Source organism: Pinus tabuliformis, chromosome 6, assembly GCF_031772625.1.
Source record: "Pinus tabuliformis cultivar Carrire ecotype Pingquan chromosome 6, CPIR1, whole genome shotgun sequence".
NCBI lineage: Eukaryota > Viridiplantae > Streptophyta > Pinopsida > Pinales > Pinaceae > Pinus > Pinus tabuliformis.
In genome coordinates this window covers 47635762-47647822 of record NC_142292.1, presented here as the reverse complement: position 1 = coordinate 47647822, position 12061 = coordinate 47635762, and the positions used below count along the sequence as shown (strand labels likewise).

Below are 12061 nucleotides of genomic sequence, written 5' to 3'. Positions count from 1 at the left end.
ACAAGCATAAGAATTGAATATAAGTGAAGGTGCAACATAGAAGATTCTCTCAACCTTCCATGATCAACCTTTGATCAACATAACTTCACAAAGTATTCGGTGTTCAACTCCTCCAATGTTGAATGATTGACACAACTTCACAAAGTATTAGGTGTTCAACCCTCCTACAATGTTGAATGATTGACACAACTTCACAAAGGACTTGGTGTTCAACAACCCTCCTCTCAACGTAACATCACAAAGGACTTGGAATTCAACAACACTACTTTTAGTACAACTTCACAAAGAACTTGGTGCTTAATGATATTCCATAAAAAGAAGATACAAAATCATATTATCACTAAACCTTTACGAAAGAGATATTTGGTGTGTGAAGTATTAGGTGTTCAAACCCTCCTCCAATGTTGAATGATTAACACAACTTCACAAAGAACTTGATGTTCAACGACCCTCCTCTCAACATAACATCATAAAAGACTTGGAATTCAACAACCCTACTTTCAGTGTAGCTTCACAAAGGACTCGGTGCTCAATGATATTCCATAAAAAAAAGATATAAAATCGTATTATCACTAAACCTTTAGCTTCACAAAGGACTCGGTGCTGAATGATATTCCATAAAAAGAAGATATAAAATCGTATTATCACTAAACCTTTACAAAGGACATGTTTGGTGTGTCGATAAATGTGATGATTTCAAAAGATGTTAGAGTTATTAGACTAATGGTTACATTTATGAATATTTATCTTCCATAAAAAATTAATACAAAATGATATTATCACGAAACCCCATAAGGGTACAACACGATATTATCACTAAACCTTTGGGAGGTATATGTTTGGTGTATCAATAAATGAGACCATTTTCTAGACTAATGGTAATATTATGAATGCTTTGAAAACATCGAGAAGGATACAAAACGACCTTATCACTATACCTTTAGGAGGTACATGTTTGGTGTATCAATAAATGAGATCATTTTTTAGACTAATGGTAATATTGTGAATGCTTTGAAAACATCGAGAAGTGGCATGAATCAAAATTTTGTAAAACCACCAAAGACAGTAAACAAGTGTACAAAATGTGTATACGTGTGTGAATGGTAGAGATAAGTGTACAAAAGTGTGTATACGTGTGTGATTGGTAGAGGCTACTACAAGCATGTGTTTGACTGACAATACTAACTGAGAGAGCGTTGTACAAGAAGTTTTGAAAAACTTACGCTTTTGCATCATTTATATTAATAATTGTTTTTCTATTTCCATGTAACGTGCGTACATGATTGTGTTGGTAGAACATGATCGTGTTGGTAGAGAATACGTATGTGTCACAGAGAAAATTAAGCGGGAGAGTATTGGAAAAAACAAAAAAAACATATGTTTTTATATAAGGAGCTAGGAAGAAAGAAAAATTATCATATTGAAGTGTTTAATCCCATTCATAATCATCAACTAAAAGCATACATAGAAGTCAATATCTCTTGGAGAGCCAAAATTCTTATTACTCAGTTAAGGACTAATTCTCATCAACTCCATTGTGAAACAGGGCGCTGGAAAAGGCCAAAGGAAGTGTGGGAGGAAAGAGTAAGCATTTTTTGTTCTTCCGGAAAAGTGGAAACAGAGAAACACTTCATTTTAAAATGTGAGGCCATCAAAAACAACAGGGAAAGTTATGCAGATACGCTGGCAGCTAACTCTTGAGATAATCTATTTAGCGAGGGGTTTGTCGAGAAGCTAGAAGCATTTATTGTGAAGCTTCATAGAAAAAAAGGCCAAATACATCAAGCAGATGAAGAAGCAATCTGTCCCATAGACTATCTTTAGCCTCATGGACATTAAAAAAAAAAAAATCTTTCTTTCTTTCTATATACTAATAAAATTCTCCTTTCATCTCATTTTCTTCGTGTGCGATGCAACCGTCCTGCTATTGCGGCTTTGATGTTATGCATCAGTTTTGATAACAAGGCATTCTATTCCAGCTACGATGTTCTGATTCAGTCTTGATAACAAGCCATTCACTATATGGTTAGAATAAGTACGTTGTGATATTTTTGAGGAACCACCATAAATGTTCTAACTTTTAATCATATATGTAACTACCCCATTTTATTGATTGAGAATTTTCTAAATCATAAAAAATTAAGAGTATAAAAATTGCGGGCTGTGTAGCTAAGCAATATTATTATATTATAATTGGAATCTGTCAAAAAGAAACGGGTAGAAAAGATGAAATAATGCCAAGCTGCACCTAAACAACATGCAGCCACTATTTTATAATCATATTTTGGCATCCTCCTGAGAAGATGAAATTATAAAATAAGTTCATTACAGCAACAGAACCCTTGTTTGAAAGCTTACCATGTTCCCATTCAATTGGAGAGCCTTCTGCATTGCCGCACTTTGGACCTCTGATACCTGCGCTTCAGGGTCTTAGTTGAATGGATGCTGAATATAGTCTTATTAGTAGGCATTTAACGGAATGTTTTCAATATCCTAAAGCCAGTAGTAAAACCATGTATCAGAACCACGAAGAAAGAAAAACTGTGAAGCAATTCACCTGAAGAAATGAACCAAAGGTGTCCCATAATTCATGTTTTCTGGAAGGCTCGAGAGCTGGCTAACCACAGATCAAATACACTGGATTCTAAGCAACCAATGGAACTAGAAAGGTGCTAATATGTAAATTTAGAACGATGCCCAACGTGGAAAAGTTAATTTGACCAATAATTTACACGTACATAAAAGAATCATAAAATAAAACCAAAAACAATGATCTCTGCCAAGCGGCAGGGATTAACAAATACATACATCGACAAGGATATCAAAGGTTCCGAGTTCTTATAGAATAATTATGCAAGGAAAATTGACTTCGTCAAGATTTTGGTGCAAGCATTGACTAGAAATGTATCATACGTGCACGCCATCCTGCCCACCAAGTTTGCTAGCACCTTTTACAGCCAAATATAATGTGCAAAAGGCTTAAAATCAATTCAGGAATTTTGCATATTACAAAACATCACAAAGATGCTCAAATAAAATTAACCGTAAAAAATGAAGACTGTACAGTATCTTTATTAAATTGATGCTACACAGAAAAGACCGTGCTTATCCATCTACAAGATGTGATGATGACATCAAAACCACAAAAGAAATTTAGAATTTTACAAACTCCCTGCATTACTAGATGTTGCTTTAGTCTTTGATTTCGCCAAGTCAACTAAATCCTTAAACAACCTATCTTCAGCCTTAACTTGCTTACTGGGCACCGGCGACTGCTGCATATACGGAGAATTCATTTGATATGGATTAGGAGAATTCATTTGATATGGATTAATATTCCTCCCATCGTAGAGTGAAAGGTTTTGTGTTCCTCTCATCAGTTCATCCTGTGCACCTATAGAATACCCTGGCTTAAACTGACTAAATGCTGAAACTTCTTGTAACTGAAAATGTTGTTGTCCTGGTGTATTATTTCCCGGCCACCTGTTTTCCATCTGTGGCACATTCTCCATAGCTTGAGTATCCCAAGGAGCTGGTGGAAGGCTGACAGGGCTTCTCTGCAAGCAAAATTTTAAGGATGGAAATTTATGTTAACCTTTAGAAACTTTGTCGACTTTCACTAGTCCATGATATGCCATCTATAAAATGTTTGATGGTATTTCTGTAAAAATATTTAAACCTAGAATAATTTTTTATAGCCTCTATATAAAATTTTAGCAATTTTTAAGGTATACTATAAAATTTGGGCGAAATATTTTTAGAAAAAATGAAAATTAACGAATTTTTTTTTGGAAAAATTATGGAAAATTAGCCCACTTGCGAATATTAACCCCTAAAATTTTCCCTGCTTCTGAGCCTGTACCTGCATGTTTTGCATTTCTGAACCATAGATAACAGCTTGCTGAGTTGGACTGAGAGATTGCCCAGATGGGCTTGTCCACTGCAAAGAATGACCAGCCTGATCTGCACGTATTCCTTGAGACTGAAGTTGTCCATATTGAGCTGAGGGCAACACCTGACCGGAGATGTTTCCATTTGGATGCAAATAAGGCTGCTGCTGCAACTGTGGTGGAGAGGTATATGTCTCTGCTGCTAACATGCCCTGTGGACTTGATAGTGAACTGAGTGAATTAGTAGCAGCCTGCTGAGCTACGGGAGATTGTAAGCTTTGCAAGGATTGCCCAGCTGCTGGAATAGCTTCTGTAGGTGTTACATCAGTTGGTGACTTGTAATCTTCACCACTTAAAAGATCAATACTTGGTCCTGCCTTAGTAGTTGGTGCATTGATCTTGAGACCTGGTGGTGGAGGAAGCAATGTAGCAGGCTGAGTTTTTGCAAGGGTATGACCTTTTGAAGACCTGCAAAGCATAGGAATTATAATTACCTACCCTGCAAAGAACAAACAATTAAGTGTTGACCTTACAAATCATATTTAAGGGGGGGCATATTAATGTTCCAAGAACAGTACCTACGAGCAAGCTGTTCGAGATTATCTTCCATTTCGTCTTCTTCAGAATTGACATCAACAAAAGGTGCAGAAGCTCTTTTCTTTTCTGGTGGAACCAATAATCCTGAAGCAATTGCATCATGTTTGCCAAGGATACGTTGGAGGTCATCATTCAATGCCAGTCCTTGACAAAGAAGCTCTTCATCCCTGTGAAATATATTGACATCGCATGATTCTCAAACCTTGTAAATAATAAATATATATAGGGTTCACAAAACCCAAAATGTGCTTTGTTCGTCCACAAAAGCAGGAAAAGAAATATTATATCGAAGTCACATGCGGAAAGGCAAACGCCTAAAAATTGTGTTCCGTTGTATTCTCGAAAGGCCCTATATGCATTTCATGACAAAGAAGAATAATATTACTATATTACAGTTATATAAACAAAGGAACATTGACCAAAACTTTCAGAAATGTGAAAGTTGCTCATACGAAGTTGTGTTCACAAGTTGCACCACTCGCTGCTTGTAAGAACGGCATTGTTCAACAAGATCCACAATCACTTCCTGCTTGATACCCTGCAAAATAAATATGGAATCTTAGCATTAATATTGCCTTCATTTTAAGAGCTGTAATGATGTATGCGAGTGTGTGTAGAAACTCGAGAGAAGGACACCCAGACAGACATACCCCGTTTATCTAAACAGAGATGTCTGGTATTGTCAACTCTCTCAAGTCTAAAATATATAGCTTCTTCAAAAATACCCCTTTCATTTTCTATATTTATTCCCTGGACAATCGTATTATCATTCAGCAATTTTACTCCTCACTAGACATGTTAAGTAATTTGAGATTAAAATAGTATGATAATAAAAAAGCCAAGAATTAACTGCATGTTGGATTGTGTATTTCACGAGGATAATAAGGCAGCATGGAACTTTAGGCCTGTAACCCATCTTATAATGGACTTGAACATTGTAAACTGGCAGCCTAAGTTGCTACAGGAAGAGGGAGCCAATGCAGCAAGCAAATCAGGGGGATTGGGGTGATTCACAAATTTGGGAGTGTAAGTGACAACATAGCCTGATATATTGCTTCTTGACCATACTCACTTCATTTTACTCCCTAGTTTAATTTTTGGATCTTATGAAGATTTGTAACACCTAATGGATCCATCATACAACACACATCTGGCTGTGCACTCTGCATATTGCTCCTCCACTTTACAGGATTGGATTGTATACTCCGGAGCAGCCACGCATGTGACAAAACACCAACACCTTCTCTATGATTATCAAATTTTGAAAATATGTACTTTAAAACCATCATCCACTTCAGGTTCCCCAAATTTTTTTCATATAAATTGTCCTTATGGTGAATCTGAAATATTTATTACAACAGCAAATACTTCAATTTTGCCTAGCCTTTTCACTAGGTAAGCTCAACAAAATAGACACTGAAAATGTGCTTTAAGGAGAGATAACTTTCACAGCCCTTGGCACAATCCTGACCAACACAGATTTGGAAATTACTTTTATAATAGCAGATTTGTAACAACACTAAAATCGATTTCTACTTTCAACTAGGCATGCTAAACACATGAACTATGTTGCAGGAAATGTGGGACCCCCCGTATCAGTTGTGTCTCAGCACAAAAGCACTGAAACGCATTTCACCTTTTCGAAACGTGTTTTAGCCTGGTTGAAATGTGTTTCGGGAGCCATATCCCATGTCTTAGCATTTGTACATCATGTTTCAGCATTCGTATGGCACATATGGGGTGGTACAACATGCTTGTGTGGTGTGTGTGGGCCAAACACAAATTATTTGAAAAAAAGCAATAATTTATGAGTGGGCCAGCCTGATCATTCAACCCTAGGGCAATGTTTCTGATTATATGCAGGTATTTGTTGAAGCATGATTTTCTTGGGCCTTTGGCCTTGGTACTTGCTCATTTATTCATGAATATATATATATATATATATATATACACAATGTTTCCTTGCTTCTTGACTTTTGGGGGATCACGTTTCCAGCATGTTCCCATTTCAGATACATGTTTACATTTCCTCGTACCATGCAACTTAGCACACAATATTTCGTCCCAGCTGCCAAATAAATCAGCTAATTAAAACAGCCAAATATACTCATGACAATGAGAAAGCAAAAGTCTGATTTTCAGATTTACAATGAAGCGAACAAAGTTCCTTTGATAGATTAATTACTCCAAATGACTTGGAATGTCAAGATATCCATTTAGGATATAAATACTATATTAAATAAAATGAATAAGAATGAATGATTTACAAATGAGAACGATAGGCTTGCTTATATACCAAGCAAGTGTCTCTTCATGAAGAGTCATGTCTCATTTAGACATGTCTCTTCAACCTAATTACTACTTAACTAATAAATAATTATGATTATTATCATTTACATTATATTTATATTATTTATATATTTTATTCGTTACATAGCCTCCTTCCTCAAAAAGCTTTGTCCTCAAAGCTTGTCGATGAAAAAAGGCTTGATCTCTTTTTTGGCTTCGAACATCTTTCTCTCTTGGAATAGTCATCCTCGTTGATACAAGTTGATATGATCTTCTTAGTGACAAACAAAATTGTCACACTGAGAAGGGATCAGACCATCCTAGATTAATCTTCTGTATAGTATTCTAATCACTGGAATTTTGTAACGACTTGTCAACATAAGACGGAATTGATGTTACGCCATTGTTCTCTGAAACATTAATTTGTTGTCTACGGTTTGAATGGTCCTGATACACAGCTTGGTTGATTTTTCTATTCTCATGATTCGGATGCCGATATAAAGTTTTTAGATTTTCTTCTGGCGAAGATGGTGTTGAATTGGTTATGGAACATTCACTTGGGATGTCCATTGTCTGAACTGCAACATCTACATGTGTCGTTTCTTCAACTGACTTGTCTTCTTGAGTTGTCATATTCACTGGATCCGTATTCGTTCCCTTATTTTCAACTTGAACTGTTGTGACTGGAGATTTTGATACTTCTTGAGTGACTTGTTTCAACTTATCTTTTAATGCTTTCTTATCTTCCTTAAGTTTCTTAGTTTGATTGAGCAGACTTTGATTATGGTTTCTCAGACGTAAAAGTTCTTTGGTTTTTTATTCATCAACCTTATTTTCAGTGTTTTGAATTTTAAGTTTTTCATCTTTTAAATCTCTAATTTGTTCTAATAAATTTTTATTAAGGTTCTTTAAACGCAAATTTTCCTCTTCTTGTTCTGATAAATGCTGCTTGAGTTCTTTCTTTGAGACTTTAGTCTTTTTCACTTATGCCAGTAATTTTTCGACGTGGTTCTTGAGACGAGAAATTTCTTTATCCTTTTCCATTATTTCTTTGTAATGTATATCCACAAGATTTTTATGTTCGCATTCTAACACTTTCTTGCTTTGTTGAATTTTGGTTATTTTGTCATTCTCTTGATCTTTTAGCTGCACTTTCTCGGTACAATGAATAACATCATTCTGTGGAAGTGATGATGGATATAGAGAATCCAAGAAGGAATCCATTCTCTTTCTCTCCTCAGCTCGTCGCTCCATTCTTGTAATTAATTGTTCTATATCTCTTGCGATTGATTGTTTTTGTTCCCTACTCAGGGATTCCATATTTTTTATTTTTCTTCACTTCTTTTAACTTTGCATGGAATTTATTTTTTAAGTTATTTATCTCTTTATATATATATATATATATATATATATATATATTTCAAATATTCTTTTTTTATTTTTTATTTTTTATTTTTACCTTTTTTAATATAAAACTTCTCTTTATATTTTTTTTTATAATCTTTTTTTTTTCTTTCTCTATAGTTTTCTCAATTTTTTTTAATTTACTTCTCTTCTTTTTTTTTTAAATATCACTAAGGCTTTATTACTCCTTCAAAACTTATCGTTTATGCGCCCTTTTTTTTAAATAATCCCTCTCACTTTCTATTCACTCTTTTAATAAAATTTTTATATAATAATAATGTTTTTATTTAATATATATAATTATAATTATATATATTATATAATTTTAATTTATATATATTATAAAATTATAATTATATAAAATTTATATATACTTTTTTGAGACTCGTTTTTCCTTTTATATGTAACTATATAAGGCTTATATAGTATCCCTTTTTATAATTACAATAATAATATTTTTTTTTCTCAGAAAATTTGGATGAGAGGTGACTCTTGGTACGGTCACAATCTTTAGATTTGAACGATTAAAATTATTTAGATCACACCTTTTTCTCCAATGTTATCAAAATATCTTTTACTTTTAAAATACCATGGGCAATTACCATGGGTTGTTTCTAAAACCTCGGTTAATGTTCTCCACGTAAATTGTAAAACTTACCATTGGTTTCTAAAACCACAGACAATTACCATTGGTTTCTAAAATACCATGGGCAATTACCATGGGTTGTTTCTAAAACCTCGGTTAATCAGCCAATTTCCCAAAGTGTCCGGAGGAGAGGCAATGGAGGTCGATATAAGATAGTACTCAGTTTGCTTATTGTTAACAACATTTGATTCTTCACACCTGGAGTTCCTTGATTTCTTGGAGGGTCGACCATTTCCTTGATGTCCCGCATTCCTTTTTCCTTTGCCATTGGACCTGCCATTCCTTTGATCATTGTTGTTGAAGTTGCCCCTAGAATGATTGTGATCATCACCATGCAATGTGTCCCTTCTGTTTGGACACTCCCATGTATAGTGACCAAACTTATTGCAAACAAAGCACCTGCCCTTCCTTCCTCCCTTAAATCCAGGCTTTCCATGGAAATGACCTTTAGACCTTGCACTGTTCCTCCTTTTGGCATGAGCAAAGAATGTAGTGGGGTTGCTTCTATTAGAAGGCATTTCTTGCTCCACCATTCTTGTTTCTTCTTGAATGCATCTCGATATCAATTCTTCAAACCCTGAAATTCGATCATTGTTGAGTACGGTGGTTCTAAATACATACCACTCAAGTGGGAGTCCTCAAAGGGTGGTGAGCGTAAGTTCCTTGTCAGGAATGACTTCTCCAATCGAGAGTAGATCATTCTTGATCTCAGTAATCCTCAAGAAATAGGATTGAATATCCTCGTCCTTGCCCTTCTTAATATCCTTCAACTTATTATTGAGAAATAGAATTTGATTAGCATTACTAACCTTGAACATGCCGACCAGCCTGTCGTATATCTCATTGGAGGTCTTCAATTCGGAGATGTAGGCCACCAGATGCTTGTCAATGGAATCCCTGATAATCTTCTTTGCTTTGACTTCAGCCCTATTGTACTTGGTCTTCGCAGTAGCTGGTGCATTTGAAGGAGGTTCAAGGATTTTAACCTGCACATAGTCCATCATTTCTTTTTCTTCCAAGGTCAAATCAAGAGACATCTTCCATCCATGATAGTCAGATTTATCATGGATCTTGTCTTCAATCAGGAAGTAGGATGAGGAACCCATTGAACCTTTTGTCCTTGTCCAACTGTCTTTGGTGATTGCTATTTCACTCTTGCTTGGGCTTTGTCTTCACCTCAACTCTGAAACCATGTTAATTTTAGGCAACAATGGTATGTTCTATGATTTAGAGCAATTTTACTTCAATTTCTTTATTAGCCCAGAATCAATATTCAAAATAACAATCACATCAACATGATAGTAAAATGCGAATAGAACATAAACATAAACAATAAAAGACAAGCCAAGACAAGAGGACACAAGATGTGGCACCAGCCAAGGACAAACCCCAATGTGGGGAAATCCTTGATCAAATCTTCTTTTAGTCTTCAATAGTTCAGCAGAGAGAGATAGTACAATTTACAAATCTGATAATTTATAACAGCAGCAAAAAAGCCTTAACCAGAAAAGTCAACGCTAGTCAACAAGGCAGATTTGACCCTCAATAAATCGGTCAACTTCAGTCAACTTCGGCCTCCAAACAGCGAGATAAAACAGCCCTCAAAACAGTGAAATTCAGCCCAGTCAAAATCTGGTCAAACAACCCAATTGTGGTCATCCCTAGCTGCAGTCAACATTTAGCCTTGATTCTTGTGCCCAGAAATGCAACCAGCCCAAACAGAGATAGCCCTCACAAAAACACAGTCAAAGGAGGTCAACGCATGTTGGTCAACGCTTGGTAAAAATGTTCAGAAATTCGGTCTCCTGAAATTTCGGCCTCATGAAATTTCGCTCTCCTGAAATTTCGAGTGTGTGGAGAGAGTGTGAAGATGAGTGTGTTCAAATGAGGCTAAGTCACCTTCTATTTATATGTAACGTTGATGATGAATAGACGTGACTATTGGGCTTATGAGCCTACATAATTTTGTTGGCCGACCTTGACAAATTGACCATAATCAAAATAAATTTATAAGTTCCTTTTTACATGTCAGAATCGAATGATCTCTAGATCAATCCTACACCTCTTGAAGAGAGGAATCCAAGAAAAATATCAATTGTCATGAATAAGATGACTCATGTGGAGTTTGGCGCTAGTTGCCAATTTTAACAAAAGTCGACCTCATTAGGGCAGTTCGAACACCTCAAGGAAGCCTATATATAAGAGAACCTCGACCTCATTTGAAGGAGTATCCAACAAGTTCAATCAAGGACAAGAAGAAGTCCATTGAAGCACAAGAAAGGCAAGGAATAGCTAGCGAAGAGAAGACCAAAGGAAGAAGGAGAAGTGTTAGAGGATTTCTTTTCGGACCATCACCCTTCACACGTGTGAGATTAAGGCATCATTGTGACTGCAAGAAGACAGAATTGCAGACTCATCAAATGGAGCCGAAGTTTTGAAGCAAAGAGATCAAGGAGAGAGGTCGAGTACCTTAGAAAAGAAGAGCAAGCCTAGAAAAGAAGAAAAAGATTTATTTTTACCCTAAAGACAGTCACACGTGCGAAGGTGCAGTGACTAATGGGGGTCGAAAATTGCAGGTCTAGGGTGCCAAAAAGTTGCATATTTGAAGGAGCCGAAATTGGTTGCAGAGAAAGAGGTGTTTGACTTGGGTTGACTTTCAGAGAAGCAAGTTCATCAAGAAGAGGTTTGACTTGGTCTTGGAGGGGTCTTCTTGGATCATAGGTCTTGGAATTCGTCATTTGAAGATTCTATAAGAAGAGAAGAATTCTTGTGAGTTTTACTCTCAAAAGAAAAGGTTTTGGCCCTGGCTAGCAGCCTACATTTTCTGTCATTTTGTCTCTTTGATCTTCATAATTTGGTAGTTGTTTGATGATAAGAACACAATAATAATCAAGTAAAAGAAGAAATTAATTACAAGTACATCAAGTTAAGTAAAAGAACATCACAAGCAGTTTTCAAAGAAAGAGAAATCACCCTAATCTAGCTGCCCTTGATTCTCAACAGTGCGAGCATTCAAGAGAGAGGAACGAATTCATTTAGGGAGAGTGAGAGAGGTATGAGTGCCATCAAAGAGAGAGAGAGAGATGAGGTGGATTGATTGCCAAGTAGGAGAGGTGACATGTATTTCTCTTTTAATAATATTATTATAGCATCATAAGGATAATCATAATAATATTAATAATATTGATGATTAAAATAAAAATTAATTAATTGAGATTGATTAAGGACAAGTTAT

At 35.6% G+C, this 12061-nt stretch overlaps 1 protein-coding gene across 1 annotated transcript in view; it reads right to left on the bottom strand.

Moving 5' to 3' along the window:
- Positions 1–2819: 2819 nt before the first annotated feature.
- LOC149257141 (TOM1-like protein 3) overlaps positions 2820–12061 on the bottom strand; it is a 154268-nt gene continuing 145026 nt past the window's right edge. The window contains exons 7-10 of the mRNA XM_089413653.1: positions 4940–5025; positions 4469–4654; positions 3863–4358; positions 2820–3557 (exon numbers count right to left, since the gene is read on the bottom strand). Of these exons, the coding sequence (XP_089269779.1) occupies positions 3162–3557; positions 3863–4358; positions 4469–4654; positions 4940–5025 (1164 nt within the window). The 3' untranslated portion in view covers positions 2820–3161. The remainder of the gene's footprint in view (positions 3558–3862; positions 4359–4468; positions 4655–4939; positions 5026–12061) is intronic.